This window comes from Pteropus medius, unplaced genomic scaffold (assembly GCF_902729225.1).
Source record: "Pteropus medius unplaced genomic scaffold, Ma_sr-lr_union100, whole genome shotgun sequence".
NCBI lineage: Eukaryota > Metazoa > Chordata > Mammalia > Chiroptera > Pteropodidae > Pteropus > Pteropus medius.
In genome coordinates, this window is record NW_024343105.1 from 1439794 (window position 1) to 1461518 (window position 21725).

The 21725-nt window shown below is 35.8% G+C and overlaps 1 protein-coding gene across 1 annotated transcript in view; it reads right to left on the bottom strand.

The window, feature by feature from the left end:
• Nucleotides 1–21725, bottom strand: part of EIF5B (eukaryotic translation initiation factor 5B) — a 71724-nt gene that overhangs the window by 29171 nt on the left and 20828 nt on the right. The window contains exons 2-9 of the mRNA XM_039867138.1: nt 17177–17302; nt 16992–17076; nt 15669–16338; nt 14364–14575; nt 13781–13931; nt 3312–3410; nt 2774–2860; nt 1251–1325 (exon numbers count right to left, since the gene is read on the bottom strand). Coding sequence (XP_039723072.1) covers nt 1251–1325; nt 2774–2860; nt 3312–3410; nt 13781–13931; nt 14364–14575; nt 15669–16338; nt 16992–17076; nt 17177–17302 — 1505 coding nt within the window. The remainder of the gene's footprint in view (nt 1–1250; nt 1326–2773; nt 2861–3311; nt 3411–13780; nt 13932–14363; nt 14576–15668; nt 16339–16991; nt 17077–17176; nt 17303–21725) is intronic.

A 21725-nucleotide genomic window follows, 5' to 3' on the forward strand; every position in this document is an offset into this window, starting at 1 on the left:
GTTAGAAGAGGCTAAATGCACTAGGTAAAATATAAAAACAGACAAACTGGATTTTAAATCTCAACTATATGCTCTTTAAGGATATAGAAAGAGTAATAAAGACAGAAAAGACCAAGTAAATCAAAGTTGGTACAGCTATATTAGTATCAAGTAAGGTAGACTTTAAGGCAAAAGGCATTGCTAAAAATGAATAAAATATAAATAATAAATAAATCAATGATAAAAGAGTCAATTCATCAGAAAGATACAGGACTGTACTCATCTAATAATATAGCACTAAAATATATGAACTAAAAATTAACAGAACTCAGGGAGAAATAGATGATCTATATTCATGATGAAAGATTGATTTTATACACCACTCTTTGTAACAGAGAAAAAGCACTCCAGAAAAAAACTCAGAATATAAGAGACTTGTACAAAATGACCAACAAACTTGACCAATTATAGCAAACAAGGCACTTGACTACTGCAGAATATAAACTCTTTACAATCACATGTGAAACATTTACATACATATTATTTTGCTGGGCTGTAAATTAAGTCTCAACTTATTGCAAAGGAGAGAATCATGTATGTTCTATGACCACAATGAAATAACAAGATAATTAGAAAGAACATTTATGTAAATTAATACACTTCTAAATAAATCATGGGTAAAAGTTAATATGTATCAAAATAGAAATTTAAAAAATCAACATATAGAACTTACGGAGTTTGGCTAGAGCCATGCTTAATAAAAAATTTATACTTTTAAAATTATGTATTGGGGAGAAAAGGCAAAAAGAAAAAAAAGACAAGTATCTATCTCAAGAAGTTAGGAAAAAAAGCCAGTAAATTAAAACCAAAGAAAGTAGATTTTAGGAATAAAAGACAGAAAGTAAAAACAAAGACATTTTTTTATTCACAGTGATTAGGTACTATACTATTATTTGTATTATCTTTGTATTATATTTTAACTTAAAGGGGCTTTTTTGTAGGCCAGCTTTAATAACCTAACCCTATTTATAACATTATCACTCTGAAAAAACATATTCTAAATCCCAGACAACTATCTTACAAATGACTTTCTGAAAAAGCATTTATTCATAAAATGAAGATCCACATGTCGATTTAGGAGCCATGGCAATGTAACTGGTCTCCTGTCTGGGAATGCTCAGATGGCTTTCATAATCAGACCGACTACTCCTTTAAACATAAACCACCTCCAGTAACCACTAGATTTACCAGTGTGCTTATGAGCTAGTCACCTTTCTCTCTCTCCTCGTCACTGACCATAGCCTCCCAGTCATCCAATCCAGCATCCTCAGTTTCTTCTTCCTCTTCTGTTGTCACGAAAGGCACAGAAAAAAGCAGAAAATTATGCTAACATAAAAAGGATGTTTTCACTATGCAAAAAATACGTATACAATTTCATTATCTTTGTAACTATTTTTTCAATATAGCTAGCATGTTATAATTTACCATCACTAAATGCTTCACAATTTCCTAGTATTTTGAATATATCGCCAGATTTCATATTTTAGGTCATTAAAACACTAGAAACTAGCGTCATTAAAACAGACGCTAAAATGTCCCTTTAGATCTTGAAAACGGCACACGATCATACTACTTGAAGACAAATGAAATTTCACATATCTTTTTGATCTTTCAACTTACAGTTTAATACATTCTTTTGCTTTAACCTCTACAGATACATACAAGCACTACTTAAATTACATACATGGAGGTACCATCTACATCTCCAGCTGAAAATAAAAACAGAATATTGTACTTACAACCCAAAAATAGCCAGGAAGGTATAATTCTGAATATTAAAAACTTAATACTCCAACGACGACTCTCCCAATCAAGCAAAATTATTCTCGAATAAAAAAAAGGACGTGTGGTGTCTGCTTCCCTGTAATAATCATTATTTGCCACTAAGTCTAGATAAGTCATCTTGAGGAGGAAGAAGAGTCAGGAACAGGTGCCCCAAACATCGTTCTAAATTATCAATTATTTCTACTGATACAAGCATCACCTAAAATAGTGGACTGCTATCAACCTGAATTTCTCTAATTTCATTAAGCTAAGCTGAGATGTGCCCAGATCAATGATCCTTTCACACTGAGAACAGAAAGGGGGAGGAAAGAAACCATCAGCAGTAGCTTTCACCAGTGTGATCAGTCTCGACATCCTCCTCCGTTCCCACTCCTACCTTTAAGCATTTGAGATTCTTCTGATCTCGACACAAGCCTCAGGCTAGCCTCTCGCTCTCCTATCTACAACTAGTCTCATGAATTAGTACAATGTTTATCTTAAAGAAAAAGAAAAGAAAGCCAGAAACCTTCTCCAACCTTAAAACATACACACAATGAATAAGTTAAATCTTTTATGGATTTACCAAAAAGAGGCTGACCTCTAAGGTTTAAAACTACCAATTTTTATGACTCTTAATAAGTTCTAATTAAAAATGCTTCCAATTTGCTTTGGAAGGATTAAATAAAGAACTTCAGGTCTTGACACTACCTAAGATTTCTGACCCATAAACAGAAATATCAGAAAATTCAAACTTCTATTGTCTCTACAAAATATTCTGCCACTTCTGAAAAGAACAAATTTGACTCAAGTCTCACTTCTACACTTTTTCAAAGTGAAGTGAAAAGAAATGGTTTAAGAACCATAAAGAAAGGTCATCCTGCCAGATATCTGGTTTCCCCAAACTAATGAGAACTAAGATACCTTATGACACATCAACATTACTTGATAGGAATTAGTCAGTGCTACTGACCTGGGTCAGCAGGAGGTGGTGACTCTTTATCTGGTACTCCTTGTTCCACAGCTTCTCCAACAGCACTTAATTCTATTGGTTCAGACACTGAATAAAGGGCAGAAATGAAGGTGACAAAACTTTCAATATATAACCTGTTAAATAATGAATAAAAACCAGCACTGCAAACCTAAATTCTTTATCAAGTTTAGAAAATGTTTAAATATCAGTCATATATTTGATAGGAAACAGCAGTTTTTCTTTCTGCTCAACAGAATGGAAATTATAGAAGGTTGAGGAAAAAAATAAAGGAAAAATAAGAACGATAGTGGTGCTTTTCAGAGTTGAGGATAGTTATTCGGAGGATCCAGATTTTTCAAGCAAAGGTACTTTTCCATCAGCCTGTCATTTGAATCAGTTGACAGGCTGATAAATAAGAGTGATAAATAAGTTTTAATATGTAATTCTGACTTGTTATCTTTTTAAAAAAACATTGTTTTAAAGGTGTGGGAAGAGGCAAACAAAACTTTCTAAATCACGGGCTATTTTGTATACAAACCTTCTTTATTTTCTAACTGCTGTGGTGTTTTTTTCTTCTTTTTATCTTCATAAACTGGCCTTTTCTTTGGCAAAGAGTCTTTTGATGGCACTTCAACGCCTGAAAAATAAAAATGGAAAACTTCAGGTTTATACTATTTGTATGTCACCTACGGAATGCTGCTTAAAAAGATAACATTTTATTCACCTCAGAGATACAAACTCTAAAATACAAAAGAACATTCATGGGAAAAAACCTCTATTTTTATATAAGATATTTCAAATTTTATATACAATTCCACTTTTGGTGTCCAGTCCTATGGCTTTGCCAAATGCTTGGTTATACAGCCACCATCACAATGAAGGTGCCACCACCCTGTGCGGTGCTGTGCAGTCAAACCCTACTCACACTCTTGGCTCCTGGCAACCACAGACCTGTTCTCATCCTCAAACATCTGCATTTTCCAACATGTCACAGAGATAAAACCTTACAATCTGCTTACTGTCATCATTAGGAATGAGACATCTCCCACTGTATGCACCGATGCTGTTTCTTTTTGCTGCTGAGCAGTGCCCACTGCATGGATGGACCACAGCTCCTTTATTCAGTAGACAGCCAAAGGACATCCGAGTTGTTTCTAGTTTTTTATAAATTGTGAATAAAGCTGCCATGAAAATTTGTATGTAGGTTTTGTGAGAACATTTCTCTGGAGTAAATATTTTGGAGTGGGAATAAGGGGACATTATGTAAATATGATTTAGCTTTGTAAGAAACTTCCCGGTTTTCCAAAGTAGCTTTACAATTTTGCATTCTCACCAGTAATGTACGAGCCTTCCAACTGCTCTGCATCCCTGCTGGCAGTTTGGTAAACAAAGGTGTTTTTTATGTATTTAGAATTTATATATTTGAATAAGTGTGTAGTGATCCCTCACTGTGGTCTTAATTTGAATTCCCCTAACAGTTAATGATTTTTGAGCATTCTTTACACATGCATACATTGTCTTGGTGAAGTATCTGTTTAAATCTTTTGCCCTTTTTCAAATAGGATTGTTGAGTTTCTTATTGTTGAATTTTGAGTCGTCGTTATATGTTCTGGATATTAATCCTTTGTCAAATGTGAGATTTTCAGGTATTCTCTTTGAATTCTCAATGGTACCTTCTGTGGAAAAAAACTTTTAAGCTGGACTTCCTCAATTCTGTTATCATTTTTCCTTTATTGGATTATGCTTTTGATGTTATAACTAAGCATTCCTTACCTAATACAAGTTCATAAAGATTTCTGTTTTCCTCTAAAAATTTTATAGTTGTATTTACTGAACTGCCTTTTACCTATCATAAAAAAATTAAAAAATAAAAAAATGACCACATATGGACTATTTTGTTCTACTGATTTGTCTATCCTTTTGCCAATAATACCCTATATTAAATTACAGCAGCTTTATAGTAAGTCTTAAAATCAGATATTTTATATATACATCTTCCAAAAGTTTGTTCTTTTTCAAAAATATTTTGGCCATTCTACTTTTATCTTTTCCTACATATTTGCAAAATAGCTGATACATATCTATAAAATATCCTGCTGCAATTCTAATTAGGACTGCATTGAATCTATACTCACCAGCTGTAGGGTGTTGTGTTTTTTCAGGGGTAGATTCCATGGAATTTTCTATGCAGACAACTGTCATCTATGAATAGACAGTTTTACTTCTTCCTTCCAATCTGTACGCCTCCTTTTATTATTTATTTTTCTGCCTAATTGCCCAAGCTAGGACATTCTAGCACAATGTGGAATGACTACAGTGAGACTGAAAATCCTTGCCTTAATCATGATTAAGGTTAAGTGTTCAGTCATTCACCATTAAGTGAAATAGCTCTATGTTCTCTGTAGACGTCATTTGTCATGGTAAGGAAACTCCTTTCTATTTCTAGTTTCTAAATTTTTATCATATGTAAATGTTGAGTTTTGTCAAATTTTTCTGCATCTATTCAATGACTGTGTTTTCTTCGTTAGTTTGTTAATATGGGTAAAACAGAGCTATTGATTTTCAAATACTGAACCAGCCTTGCATTCCCAGAATAAAAACCACTGGGTCATAATAGATTATCATTATATATAAAAATATATAAATACACATACATAAATATATATATACATATTGCTGGAATCAAATTACTGATATTTTGTTGAGAACTTCTGCATCTTTGTTCATTAGAGACATTGGTCTGTAGTTTTCCATTCTTATGTCTTTGCCTCACTATGGTATAAGCCAGTTGTCCCCAACCTTTTTAGCACAAGGGACCAGTGCCCCTATTAGAATGTAATGCCTGATGATCTGAGATGGAACTGAGGCAGTGATGCTAGCACTGGGGAGCGGCTGCAAATACAGATGAAGCTTCTTTAGTTCATCTGCCACTCACTTCCTGCTCTGCAGCCTGGATCCTAACAGACCACAGACTGGTAGCAGTCTGTGGCCTGGGGACTGGGGACCCTTGGTATAGGGGAAATGATGTCCTCACAAAATGAGCTGGGTAGTTTTGGAAGATAATGTTTCTAAGTAGCAATATTTCTTCTTTAAATATTTACTAGAATTCCCCAGTGAAATCAAAGGGGACTGGCATTTCTTTGCTGTTTTTTTTTTTTTTACTTAGATAAAATATAAATTGATACTGGATTATAGTTTTAAAATACAGATGTCTCCCCTTATACGTGGTTTTACTTTCCACGGTTTCAGTTATTCATGGTCAATAGCGTTGCTGTCTGAATATATTAAGTACAAAATTCCAGAAATAAACAATTCATAAGTTTTAAACTACACATAACTCTGAATAGTATGATGAAATTTTGCACCGTATTGATCCATCTCAGCCTGGATATGAATCATCCCTTTGTCCAACGTCTCCACACTGAATATGCTCCCTACCAATTAGTCACTTTGCAACCATCTCAAGTATAAGATCAACTGTCATGGTATCAGAGTGCTCGTGTACAAATCACCCTTATTTTACTTAATGATATAGCCTCAAAGCACAAGGGTAGTGATGCTGGCAATTCAGACATGCAAAAGTGAAGCTGAAAAGCGCTTCCTTGAAGTGAAAAGGTAAAAGTTCTCAACTTAGTAAGAAAAAAAATCATATGTTGAGAATAAGATCTATGATACAAATGATCTTCTATCCACAAAATTGTGAGGGGAAAAAGCAATTTGTGCTAGTTTTGCTGTTGCACCTCAAACAGCAAAAACCTAAGCACATAGTATGTGACAGGTGCTTAGAAGAGGCATTGAATTTGTAGTGGAAGACATGAACAGAAATGTGTTCTAACTGATAGCTACGTGTTGCACCAGAAAGCACCGAGCCTATGTGAAGACTTCAGCAAGTAAGAGATCCCCTGAAATGACACCAAGCCATTTACTCTAAGTAAGAGATGGTTACACAGATTAAGGAATATGTTTAGACTGAAAAATATAAAGATTATTGTAAAGGCTGTGTCTGCCAATGAAGAAGCTTCTACCATATTTCCAGCAGTTAAAGAAGCTGATTAAGGAGAAAGAGTACCATCCAAAGCAAGTCTTCAACTGCAATAAAACCAGACTATTCCTGAAGATGCCCAACAGATTTGAGAGACCACATTCACATAACTCTTATTACAGTATAGTTACAATTGTTCTATTGTATTATTGTTAGTTTCTTACTGTGCCTAATTTATAAATTAAATTTTATAAGCACGTATGTGTACAAAAAAAAAAGTGCAGGTAGGGTTCAGTATTATCCATGGTTTCAGTCGTCCACTGAAGGGTCTTGTAATGCGTCTTCTGCAGTTAAGAGCAGGGCTACTGTAGATACAGGACTACCTGGGTTATGTATTTCTTTGTGAGTTTTGGTAGTTTGCACCTTTTAAGGAATGGCTCTGTTTTATGTAAGTTTTTGAATTTATGAGCATAGAGTTACTCATTATATTGCCTAATCACTTTAATAACTGTAGGATCTGTAATGATATCCCCACTTATCCTTATCACTTCAGATATCAATCGTGTTTTTTTTCCTTAGTCTAGAAATTTATAAAATTATTTTTTTCAAGAACTGGCTTCTGGCTTCACTGACTCTCTACTTTTTGTTTGTTTTCTATTGCATTATTTTCTGCACTTTATTTCTTTCTGCTTACTTTACTCTTCTATTTTTTGGTTTCTCAGGATGGAAAACAACTTTATTTGCGGCTTTTCTTCTGTTTCTGAAAAAAAGCACTTACTGCTATAAATTTCCCTCTAAGCATTGCTTTAGATGCATCCCCAAAGTTCTGATGTGCTGTATCTTCATTTTTTTTTTAACATATTACTAATTTCTAAGACTTCCTCTTGGACTCATGGATTAAAAAGTATGTTGTTAAATTTCCAAATATTTATGGATTTTAACATTTCTGTTATTCATTTTTAGCTTGTTATGATCCAAAAAACCATTGTATGATTTCAATTCTTTTACATGTTTTCAAGTTTAAATATCTTTTTGGTAAACTCACTTATCATTATGTAACATCTCTCTTTATTCCTGGTAATTTTATTTGTTCTGAAGTGTACTTCAGGTTAATGTGATGCCAGCTTTCTTTTGATACCTGTTTTTATCCTTCTAACCTTTCTCTATTTGTATATTTAAAGTGGATTTCCTGTAGATAGCTGCCTTGTTTCTCCAACAATCAATTCCTTTTAAATGATGTTTACACCATTCATATTTAACCTAATTATTAGTATAGTTGGTTTTAGGCCTATCATTTTATTTGATTTCTGTTGGTTCCCTTTGTTTCTGGTTCCCATTTTCCTCCTTTCCTGCTTTCTTTGGATTATTTGGTTCTTTTTTAGATTTTGACTTTCACTTACCTACTAACTTTGGGGCTTAATTTTATTTAGTGGCTGTTATAGGATTGAGAATATTCATAACTTTCCACAGTATACTTAGAATTAATATTTTACCTGGCACATGAGCCATTTGGAGGTAAATCTGGGTCTTGGACAGTAGTTTATATCATGGTTCACTACTTGAAGTTTGGCTATGCTTCTCTGCAAGCACATATTGCTCCATGGTGAGCCCAGGACTTATGTCACTTCATAAAAAGAATTCCAGGGCACTCTTCCTCCAGTTCTCTCTGCTCCGTGGTTTCCCCTACATTCTCCCATGAGCCCCTTCTAGTTCCTCTGGCCAAGAAGATAAGGTCCTCTTGGAATTTTACCCTTTACGTTGTGAAGTTCCACATAAGTGGAGTGCCATTTGGCCACAAGAGCAAAAGAAAAAAATAATGGGGAGTCCCCCTCAAACTCTTTAGACATCACACACCCCTTTTCCTGCCTCTTTAGCCCCAAAAAGGAATCAAATGAGTGTACCACTCTGTCGTAAAAAAAAAAATGACTACTCAACAATGTATTCAATTTAAAGTGAACAAAATAATTTTAAAAATTTACAGCTAAAAAAAATGGAAATTCTGGAACTTTCTTTCCTACATCCCCTAAAACAGGTCCCCAACCACTGGGCCGCAAATGGGTACTGGTCTGTGGCCTGTTAGGAACTGGGCCACACAGCAGGAAGTGAGCAGCGGACAGCAAGTGAGTACATCTGTATTCGCAGCTGCTCCCCAGCACTAGCATCACGGCCTCAGCTCCACCTCAGATTATCAGGCGTTAGATTCTCATAGGAGCAGCGGTCCCTGGTGCCAAAAAGGTTGGGTACTGCTATCCTAAAAAGGTCCACAGAAGCCTCCATTATCATTACTTATCCCATGAATTTGGGGCTATAAACTAAAATAGAAAACAAAAGCAGAAAAGCCAATATGAGGCCACAGGCAGAAGACAGTAAAGTCTCCCTTGGACCTATTCTTTTCCTCTCAGAATAAGTGCCTCTGGCAATCTGAAAGGAAGAGCAGAAAGACAAAAGCAGGTCCTTCCAAACATTCATTTTGTAGTAATGCAAAATGCAACAGTTTATATATGTTCTGATCATGATTATGATTACTGAGCCATATTTGGCTTAAACTCTCAAATTTAAGGACTGAAGTAACAAGACAAGGCAAATGAACCAAATCAGGTTACCTGCTGCATATTTCAGTGTAATATGTTCATTGACCTCTATTTAACAAGAGATTGTGGCCTTTGAAAGACAGGGAAACGTAAAACCCACAAATAACATGTTTCATTTGTAATGAACTCAAATAAAATGAAAATAAATTTAAATTGTGTAGTAAGTAGAATAATGCCATCACGAGAGATCTGCATGTCTTACTCTCTAGAATATGTGCTATGTCACCTACCATGGCCAATGGGGTGTGAATGAGGCTAAGGGCACTAAGATGGGGAAAGAGTGTCCTAGGTTATCCAGGTGAGCTTCACAATCACTCGAGTCACTAAAAACGAAGAACCTGTCACCGAGGTACAGGTTGAGGAAAACACAACTATGGAAGAATGGTCAGAGCACTGCAACGCTGGCGGCTTCCGAGATGGAAGGGAGTCATGAGCCAAGGAATGCAGGTAGCCTTAGGAAGACAATGAGGAAATGGATTCTCCCACAGAGATTGCAGAAAGGAACATAGCTCTGCTGATGCCTTTGCCCAATGAGACCCATGTCAGGCTTCTGATCTACAGAACTGTAAGATAATAAATCTGTGCTGTTTTAAGCCACTAAATTTGTGGTAATTTGTTACAACGGAAACAGAAAACTATGTATAACAGAAGTTTTCATTACCACTACAAAATGAAGTCAACTTTTTTTCAACTACGGCCAGCTTGACAGCTGATTAAAAACAAACAAAAGATCTGATTAAAAATTAGCTTATCCAAAATGAAAAAGGATCATGCCAGTAATGTTTTTGTTTGAATTCAAGATTATTTTATGCACTTTGAACATTTAATATTCTGATTATAATATTAGAGCAGATAAATAAGTTTTGTCAAAATAAGAGATGGCAGACCAAACAAATGTGACTTGCAAGTAACATTACTGAGTCTGAGGAGAATACATCTTCATCAGTCGACGGTTAACGGTGAATCCCAGAAGACGCACAGAGCTTCAAGCAAAGTGGCTCCCTGCTGCAGCCCTTCCTCCCCGTCCCTATGACGCTTCTGTCAGAGGCCCCTCACTGCCTCTATGGGCCACTAACAGTCTCTCACCAAGGGCAGAAGTTTTACAAGACAACAGTAAAAACTTTGCTATGGGGTTTTCAAATGAAGTCACTAAAAAAGAAAAATCACTTAAAATGTTATTAACTTTAAACTATGCGTGTACTTAAGTATAAGTGCTGAGACTGGTTAGAACTGTAAAAAGTGACAGAATAAAGCTGGCTGAACATGTGGAGATAACTAGGTTGACCAGAGATTTCCCTATCCAACAGCCAACACTTAGTGAGGGAAAGCACGAACCTGGGGATAAACTGTGACCTGATACCTGAAGGGTGGACCCAGCAACACCCCAGATTCAATCAACTGACTATTCCTGCAGTTAGGATTCTTTAAAAAACTGCTGTATTTGTAACCAACACCAAGACTTATGTGTGTTCAGATATTCCCTTCACCTTGCAAACTAAGACATTACAAATCAAGTTCTTACAGAAGCTCTCTGCCTGAAGTGCATTAATTCCAAATTACTTATGAAGTACCTGCTATATGCTTTGTAGTTATAAGCTAGGAAAAGACTGAGGAGGTGACTTGCTACTCATTTCATTGTAATTACCTGAAACATCTGCAAACACCTGCACCCTCTAAGAATACATTTTAGGCTCCATGAGAAAATTCTGTATTATTTTAGGTAATGAATGTGGTAACTGACCTTCGCCTAACAAGATTGCCTTGAAAGATATAGTAACGCATAATGCTACAGTGTCTTTTCATGAGATGCCTCGTTGAGCGGCCTTTAATGTCAAGCTCAGTGGCCTGGACTTTTTCAGTCACAGACATCAGGGAAACAGCAAGGGGAGAACAGTGGGCAACACTATGGAGAACAAGAAGAGAGACAGACCAGGGCCACAGACGCCACTTGAGAGGCTATCTCTTCCAAGCCTATCCTAAAGACTAATGCTGAATTCATCATTTTAAATCATAATTTTCATCTAATCTCGTAAGGACAAGTCAAACTACTCCATAAAACAGCATTTCTGAGATGCATATTATCCGCTGCTTGGCCCCATCCCAATTTCTTCATGAGTGTTGTTAGTCTGTCAGATACCAGTCAAACCTGGTATTTGGGTGCTGGGTATACTCAAATTTATTCTCTAATTTTTAAAAAAGCTATAGCCCCAATTCGGTATGAAATTTTCTGAACTCTAAGAGAAGAGAGGAGGCATTTGAAAAATGCAAAGGGAAGGGCTTGTAGAAATGACCTACTTAGCCAGTTATAGATTAACCACACCCCATAGATCTCTAAATGGTCTTCTGGAAACTGTTGCAACACCTACAAGATAAAGGATCTGTAAATAGATAGGACCAGTGGTCTGGGAATTCCCTTCCCCTTGGAGCCCCCACCTAAAACTCCCCCTGCCCATCCTGGGTCATGAGGTACACGTAAAACCTCAAAGGAATCACGCGCTTCTTGCATGGACACTGCAAAGGTATATAACCTGTAAGAAATCTAACCAAGGGGAGCTCATGCTTTGGTGCTGTTAAGCCCCACATGCTCTGCCAGTTAATAAATTCACCTTCCTCTAACAAAGTTGTTTGAGCGTCCAAATTCCTCCTTGGGGTGTCGCTTCCTACAACGTAAGTACTGTGTTTCTCTACATTTGCTTCTCCCAGATAAAGAGATAATGCAGAATAAAGAGGAAGCCAAAGAGATCAGTTAAAATCTCAGCTCCAGGACCTAGGCAAGCTGTGTAAGCTGAGTCTCCATTTCTTCATCTACATGATGGAAATAAAAATATCTGCATGATTTTTATGAGAAAATAGATGTCAAAAGCTTACTATTACTATAATTATGGCATAAGCACCAAAATTACTGTAATAAAATCTATGGAATGTAGAGACAGGAAAATTAGGGCAGTCCTAATAAATTTTCCTCAATGATGCAAAAACATTATTTTAAATAACTTCAATTGTCAAAAACATATATTCAGATTGTGGTCTCTAAATAAAAGGAACCAAGGCCTTTTGGGTAAACAGTTGATTCCAGGTCTAGGGCAGAAAATGTACAAGATGAACCTGAGATACTTTGCTGTGTTAGCAAGCAAGGAAGGGGTTAACAGAATACTGTGGTCATGTGAAAAATTCACAAGAACAAGCCTAAATGGGCTCCCACTGGCCAAAGATAAAACAATTTCAGTATCAAAAACATTAACAACATCATAAGATGAAATCAATTATATAAAAATCCATTAAAATAAAATGATAGGCATTCAAAAAAAAAACCAAAATTAAACTTATTGGCCAGCTTTGGAGGTTGCTGGATGCCTTTTACTATTTTGAAAATAAAGAAAAAAAAATGAAGCAATTACCTTGGCTTTCCTGAATGAACAATGTCAGGGAAAGTTTTTCCTTAGAAAAATATTCTAGCTAATAAATGCAGAATGAATGATAGACTATGACAATTCTGCAATTCCTAATGATATAGACAACAATTACCAATTGGATATTAAAATTACTAGGTGAAAAGTCAATGGCGAACTTTTATAATAGACAAGGCTGCCAATGGCTAAACCCACTGGTCACTCTTGACATCACCAAAAGTGAGATAACCAGATCACGTGCTGCCTGGCATGAGAAAACAGGAACTGCGCAGCATCACTAGGAGTATCCAAGCTGCTAAATCTAGTCAACACCAGGAGAATGTAATTAGACAAATCTAGAATGTGAGAAATTCCAGAGAATAATCTAGTACTGTCAACGAATAAATGGTATGCCAAAAACAGGGTGGTAGCTGTACCAGTGAGACAGGCCAAGCAACCAAATGTGACGCGTAGATCTTATCTGGATCCTGATTTGAACAAATCAATTATAAAACATATTGTGGAGACAAGGGGAAAAGCTTACATATGGTCAGAAAATCAGATGATATCAAAGAATCGATTTTGTTAGATGTAACAGATACTCTACTCATGTTAAAAAGTAAAATGTCCTTACCTGTTAGAGATATACACTAAAGTAAATTCTGAGTAGAATGACATGGTATTTACTTTACTTTAAAATACTCCAGGGGGAAAAAAAGGTAGAGGGGGCAAACAAGAATGGTAAATGTTGGTAACTGTTGAAAAGGAGTTATGGGTACATCATTTTACTATATTTTCTATTCTCACTTATTTTAGAGCACAAAAAAAACTTTTATGGACACTCTATCATTTATGTGTATATTTTTACCGTCATATAAAAGCCACCTCTCTAAATATTGAGATTATCTCATCCACTGTTTACATTTTTGTTTGACTTTTTCACAGCATTTCAGAGAGTTCTCTTGGTTCAATTCAGTTCTCCTTTTGACCACTGAAACTGCGTAAGAAGTGTCAGGACTGTGCGGTAAGGAGGAAGACGACTTACCCTGAGCCTGCAGAAGTTTGAGGGTAGCCTCAGCCCTGGCTCTAGCTTCTCGCTGGGACTTAGTTAAAAGTTTCCCTTCTTTTTTCAAGCGTTCTTTTCTTTCTTTTTCTTTTTGCTTTTTCCTTTCTCTTTTCTCTTGTTCCAATCTTTCCTATAAAAGAATACACATCAGAAAACTGTATTGGCTTAATCAATTATAAAACTTAAACAACTCAAACTTCAAACAAAGCTTTTGAGATATATGCAAAGTATTGTGTTAGGAGATTCCAAATGAAAGTATTTTAAATGTTGTACATGATTTTTTAATCAATATCACAGGAGAGTAGACTATGTTGGCCATGATACGCAAGTTAACTTCTGCATGTACCTGAGGCAATAAAGGCAGGGTTTTTCTGCACCTCTTCCTTTTATTAAGTCAGAATAAATAATTGGCATACCAAAAACAGGATGCTAGTGGTATCAGTGAGAGACAGGCCTAGTGACCAAATGCAATAAGCTAACTGAATTACCATATCATTAGGACATTTTAGAGAGACATTAAGTTAAACACAACATCAACGTGAGCAGCTTCATGAAAACGTACCTCTTCTTTGCGCTTGGCTTCCAATTCTTCAAGCCGTTTCACACGTTCTTCCTCCTCTCGCTTCTGTCTCTCTTCTTCTTCTTTAAGCTTAGCCAGAGCTTCTTGCATAGCTTTAACGGTAGCTTTGCTAGGTCCTTTTTTCTTCTCTTTCTCTTCTTTTTCTATTTTCTTTTTCTTCTTATCTTTTTTCTTTTTGTCGCTTTCATTGTCATCTACCGAAAAAAATATATATAGTTAAAGTGTTTTTTAAAAAAGTTGCTTCCTAAGGCAATGGATGAGTAAACCCCAGAACCCCAGAATGGGCTGAAGCTGATGCCAGCAGCAGACCAGTCTCTAGGCTCAAGGCATCCTGAGCACCTGAGTACCCAGAACAGCTCAGAACAACCCAGCTGGCCTCCTTAGAAGCCTAAAATGCTGGTATTGCTGAGTTGTCCTCAGGGATGCAAGAAGACAGGAGGATCTCGTCAGCAGGGAGACGATATGCTGTATCTAATGTAACTTTTAATCCCTGGCGTCTCAATTCCTGCCTCAATTCTGCAGCTAGTTTTGCTTCTGTAAGACAGGGATGATATGAATGATGCCTACCTAAGGGAATATTAGAAGGATAAACTATAGAAATATAGTTATATTCTAAGAATTCTACAGCATTATGTTAAAAAACTAAAGATTATAAAGCTACTTTCATGGTGTTTCTCCTCAAATATTCCAGATCATAAGCTAAGTGGTTAAAAAAGCTATGCCAATTTTTCCATTAACAGTTTTCCAGTCTAAAGAAAACTATGTGAATCAATTGGTCTTTAAATGTTTTCATTCCGACTAAAGAGAACATTTAGCAAGAAAGTTTATTTTTCAAATATCAGTTCTGGTACAAAAGAGTAGCTCAGTTAACTGCTTAAAAGATGTTAACTAATTTTAGCATGTTTTCACTTTTCTATTTCATAGATCAAATGGAGTTTTTAAAAACAGCAAAGATTTGGAATATTACCTGACATTGAGTTATTAAAAGAATAAATTTTTCATTAGGCAACTTCCACTCTATCAACAACAAAAAAATTGTTTTGTGAAGGAAATTCTATAAAAGTCCTACTCTGCACAAACCACTTGAAAGACATTTTAAACTACATAAAATGTTTAACAATAAACCTCAATTCAAAGAGTACTTAGATGAGATTTTCTAAAGGCTCTCTTACAACCAAGCACCTTTACAACCAAGGACAGACAAGAAAATCACTCTGGGGCATAATAATCAAAACTTAAGACTAGATATGAACCTTCCTGCCCTCTCCTGGACAGTTAGTTACCAACCTTCTGTGGCTGTGGGCGCCTCCCCTTTCTCATCAGAGGCAGGAGGTACTCCAGTATCAAGAGCCACTCTAGATTTTACAGCGTCCTCTTCAGATTTCCTCTGAGGTTCTTTTTGTTTACTCTGATCCTTTTTACCAGTTTCTAACTCTTCTTTCTCTTTCAGCTTTCGCAGTTTTGCCTTTTCTTCATCTCGCTTTTTCTTCTCACGCTCTTTCTTTTCTGCCTTCTTTTGGGCCACTGTCTTTATTTTGAAGGAAGAGTCTTCATCTTCATTCCCACTCTCCACATTAGGACCTGGTTTGTTTTTTTGACTTTTTTTCTGTCCTTTTCTAGACTGCAAAATTTCGTCTGCTTCATCACCACTTTCTCCTGAAGAATCTACTCTGGAACGCTCTTTAATTCTCTTACTGTTATCCTCATCTTCTTCTGACCCATCCCACTTTTTATTTGATTTTTGAGCTTTCCCTTTAGCTTTTTTAGAAAGTTTATTAAAATCATCATCATCACTCCCAGAGTACATTTCTGCTTTTGGTTTTGCAGTCTTTTTTGATTTTGAATCTTTATCCTCCAGTTCTTCACTATCATCATCAAAACTCTGTTTTTTGCCTTTCTGTCCTTTCTTTTTTTTATCTTGTTTTGAGGTGGGTTCTTCTTCATTATTTTCTGTTGGCTAAAAAATTTCCACTGTTAGAAATATTAAGAGTTATATTTTATTTTTTTAAGTAATTGAGAGTCTTCAGTGATGTACTTCATTAAGTACATATGGAAAAATTCTCAAAATAATTTCAAAACAAGGTCCTTTTTATAAGGACATAAAACTCAACCAAGTACCAGAAGCCAGTCTAGGCCTCTGACACATCTCACATTCACTGTGAATGTCAGAATCTAGGTGCTTAGAAGCCACCACTAATCACAGTCTACATTTACTACCTTCTCCAAATGGCACACAAAGCCCAAGGAGGAAATAGAAAGAAGAAAAAATATCTATCACTTTCCCATTACTTCGAGGCTTCTCCAAAATCAAAGGATGAAAAAGATATAATATAGAAAAATGGAGGTGGAGAAACGTTACATCTCCAAATGTACCACCAATTTTATGAACAGGCAACATATACCCAGGTATCTTTAGATTCTCATATAAAGGATATAAACCTATCTGTGAAAGGTTTTAAAAGACATTCTTTCCTAAAAACTGCTTTCCCCCTTTGGCATCGGAATTTACAGAACCTTCTAACAGATATACATTACTCAAAGGTTTCTGAACGCAGCCCCTAAAGCCGGCGCCGGGACACGGGACACACGGTCGAGGAGCAGCCCACTCACCTTCACTGTGGCAGTGTCTCTATCAGCTTTGATGCCCTGAGCTTCCCAAGACAATTCTTCTAGTTCTTTCAGGATATCGTCTTCACTAGAAAAGATTAAAGTATATTTTGAGGTCTTGAACTGGCTTAATAAGTGAATCCAGGACCAAAGTTAATAAAAAGCAAATATATTTGAAATATACTTACTCAAAGTCTTGCCTTTTTTTCTCCTTTTTTTTCTTCCCCTTGGACTTCTGAGGCTCCTGTTCTTTGGCAGCACCAGCTCCTTCTATTTCTGCAGCCAAGGCATCAAGATCAATGTCATCCTTGGCACTTAAAAGAAAACAAAGAAGACCTAAGTATTACTCGAGAGCAAAACAATCAAGTATCTTCCCCTACAGAGTTCTTTTGTTTTGTTTTGTTTTGTTTTAAATCATTTTAGCCTTTTTCATGCATTAGCAACCCACTGAGGAAAATCATGTGGCAAGTTGTCATGACAACTTATCGGCCTTGCTGCATTTGCTTCAATCAAGTCTTTGAGTTACATTCAAATTGTAAAGAGCCATAATGAAGCACTTCAGGTAAGTAAGAAAGGAAAATTAACTTTGGTTGATACCAAATTTTGTGTGTGCGTCTGGAGCTATTTATACAATGAAGAGAACTTAAGAGAGAAAACAAGTCTTATTACTTGATTATCAATGGCAACACCTAAATCTTTGGACACCTATGCATTTTTACTCGGAACATGGAAATTTTAGAGCTGGAAGGAACTTTAGAGATGATCTAGTCTAATATTTCATTTTGGAAAAACTAAGATGCACCAAGTTTGAATGCCCTGACCACACATCCAAATCAAAATGAATTAGGAACGCTTCACTAACTAAAACACATAAAACACCCCAAAATCCAGAATGAAACCTGCTCATAACCTTTTACATTACTGGTTTCATTTCCGGCTCCATCCCACAATGTCCTCACCAACCAATATTACTTGAAGTAAACCCAACTAAGTTCCAGTTAAAACTTATGGAACACCAAGAGGTCAGTCTGTCTGAGATGTACAGTGGAAAAAATAGATGGATCCAAATAAATGACACAGTGAAAAAACCAAGACCTCATGCAATATGGCGCCACTGATGGGCACCCTGTTACAAAGAGGTTTCATTTCAGTAAAGAGAATTTCTAAAAAGAATAACTTTTAACTATATGATAAATATAATTTTAAGATTCTATTACAAGACACTGAGGATACAGGGTTCACTCTCAAGGAGCTTAGAAGAGAAAGACGGCAAACCAGTAAACCAGGAACTGCAAAATGCTAAGTGCCATAAAGAAATTTAATGCTTTTATAAATTTTTGGCCAAAGTTGAAACATGTTCTTTTTTATCCTATAGTGTAGAGAGTGTATCTGAGGAGGACCATAGAACATTGAACTGTTGCACCAGTGGTGACTTCCTAAAACGCTAAATCCAGAATGAGAAAGTCAGATGCTCCCTAGCAGAAAAGCCTGGAACCGAGTTCTGGAGAAGGAGCAGAAGTTAGTCAGGCCACAGGGGGATCACCTATCAGACATGAAGAGCAAAAAAACCTAAAGGCAAACAAATGTGTAGTTCCTCAAGAGGACCCATAAAAGGGCACTTGAACCAACTGAGAAGTTTGTTGTACATTATGGATTTCTTGACCCCGCCCAAGATCTAGAACACCAGAAACTGGGGTGGGAATTAGTGTATTTTTAACTCTTTCCAGGTGACTGTGGGTCAGATTTGAACAGTTATTTTTTAATGAACGAAGAAACTGAGGACAGAGAATTTCCCCAGGATCACACAAGGCAGAGATGGGATTTGAACCCAGAAAGTCTGCTGTCATAGTTAGAGCTCTTAACCCCACTGACATAATCAAATCTGCATCTTAGAAAGCTACCTCTAGTATGACTGGCAGGGCAGAATTCCAACTAGTTAGGAAACAGGAAGACCAGTTAGGAAGCTTCCACTGTTAGCTGTGATAGAAATGACGCACACCTGATGTAGCAGTGGCAATATAAAAATGTGAATCCAATAAACATTAAGGGAATCAATCAGCAACACTTAAGTGACCAACTGGTTATGTATAGAGAAGCAAAGAATCAAAGACGATTCTCAGGTCTCATCAGGTAATGGAAAACTAAGTCAGGCCTAGCATCAACCAACAGTATCTCCAAAAGCATCCCATATTTCATACCACTGCAGCTTCTGAGAGCAAGGTGAGAGGGGAAGATGGTTAATGACTGAAGCTTGGCATGTTATTTCCAAAAATCTGCCAGCCCTCACCCAAACTATATTCATCTCATTAAAATAGCTTGTGACTGGCTCTATTTCCAGAGTATTTATTAACAAATATCTCTAGAATAAAATGATATGTAGAACTACATTTGTACATTGTTGACTCTGAAAGCCTTCTTCCGGCTAGTAATAAAAGATTAACAGTTTTTGAGTGCTTATCGTATATCAGGTATTGTGTTCACCAACCATTAGAAATACTGTATGTCATTTATTCCTCATAATTCTATGAAGTTAAGCTTAAAGATGATAAACAATTTACAGAAAGTAGCATACCAGGAACTTAAGCCCAAATCAGACACCAGAATTGTGCTACCTTCTTAGAAAATGGGAAATAATTAAGTTTCTGAAAACTATTTATTAGAAAAATGCAAACACAGCTACAAAATGTATCAATGATATAACGACAACATTCTTAACTGCTATGGTTTCTAAAGTGCCCCTTCTCTGTGTGAACTTCCTGCCACAGACTCAGGAGGATGTCCCAAAAAGTCAACCATACTACAATGACAAGACATGAAAATGACACGCTTATAACATTAGTAATTTAATTTGAAACTTGGAACTACATTTACCTTTACCTACATTTTCAGCACTAACTTCTATACTTACCCACCATAAACTATATCCTTCAGATTTCAGTAAACTAGTCAAATCTAAAATTCATTCATATTGATAATGAAAGCTTAAAATCTTTAAAGAATCTAAAACAATATTTTTCTGTAGGTGTACCTTCCTGAAGATCACTTTTTCCTTTATCAAAACTAAAAGATTTACATAACTATTTCCTATTATAGCCTCTAATCCTTTATTCTAAACTTAATACAGACTTACAGAAATAAAAGGCAATTTTCTATTGTATTCAACTGTGTTTTCATAAGCCACATTTATCCATCAAGATAGAATAATGTTACAACGGCCTTCAAAAATGAAGCTATTAAATAAACTGTATTGTACTGTGTAGCTCTTAAGAAACAGCCAAACTATTTCTTCAAGTGGCTTTACCATTTAATATTCATACCAGCAATGCACAGAGATATGTTTTTTTCCATATCCCAGCCAGTATGTGGTATTATGGCTACCTCTCCTTTAAGTTTTTCTAATAGACATGCAGTGACATCTCATCATAGTCTTTATTTGCACTTCCTTAAAGGCTAATGAATTTTTTTCGTATGCTTATTTGCCATTCATATATACTACTCAGTGAAATGTCTATCTTTTGCCCATTTTCTAACTAGATTGGTTTTCTTTTAGAGTTTTGAGAACTCTTTATGTTCTATATATGAGTCACTGGTCAACTATGTGGTGTGTACATATATTTTCTTCCAGTCTGTAGCCTGTCTTTTCATCTAACAGGGTTTTTATGAGAGCAAAAACTGTGAATTTTCATGGGTATCATTTATCGGGTTTTTCTCTACGAATGCTTTTGGTGTCATGACTAAGAACTTCTCACATGCTCTAGGTCCTGAAGGCTTTTACCTATGTTGTCTTCTATAAGTTGTATACTTTAATGTTTTATACTTAAATCGATGATCCACTTTTTTTGTCTATGGGAACTCAGCTGCTCCAGCAATATTTTAGCCTCTCCATCCTTACACTGAACTGCTTTTGTACCTTTGTCGAAACTCAGCTGGACTTGTGTAGGCTATTTCTCTATTCTGTCCTACTAATCTGCGTGTCTTTCCCTCTGGCACTACCACAGTCATGATTAATATCGCTATATAATAAGTCTCGAAATCAGATGGACTCATTCCTTTTCCTTTATTCATTATCAGAGTTGTTTTATCTATTCTTAAATTCTCTGACTTCAAATAATTTTAAAATAATCGTGTATACATCTACAAAAAAAATTTCCTGAAATTTTAATAGAAATTATGTTAACTGTGTATGAATTTGAAGAGAATTGATATCTTTAGAGTCTTCCAGTCCATTAACACAGTACATTTCTCCATTTATTTAGATCTTTGATTTCTTTCATCAGCGTTTTCACAAAACTGCAATTTTTTAATTGGTAGTATTTCAGTTTCTACATGCTCATTACTAATACACAGAAATGTGAATGAATTTGTTGATTTGGTACACTATAACTTTACTGAACTCATTTATTAATTCTAAGACTTTTATAATAGATTCTTTGAGATTTTCTAGATATATTGTGTCATTTGCATATAAGAACATTTCATTTGTTCTTTTTTGATCCATATGTCTTTTCTTTCATTGCATTAGCTAGAACTTGAATGTTATGTTGAACAGCAGTGGTAAAAAAGAACATCCTTGCCTTGTTCCTAATTTCAGAGGAAAGCATTGTTTTTCACTTCTAAATATGTTAGCTATACATGTTTTGGTAGATATTCCTTGTCAAGGTGAAGAACTTTCCCTCTATTCCTAGTTTTCTGCATTTTTATTATGAACGAGTGATGAATTTTGTCAAAGGCTTTCTG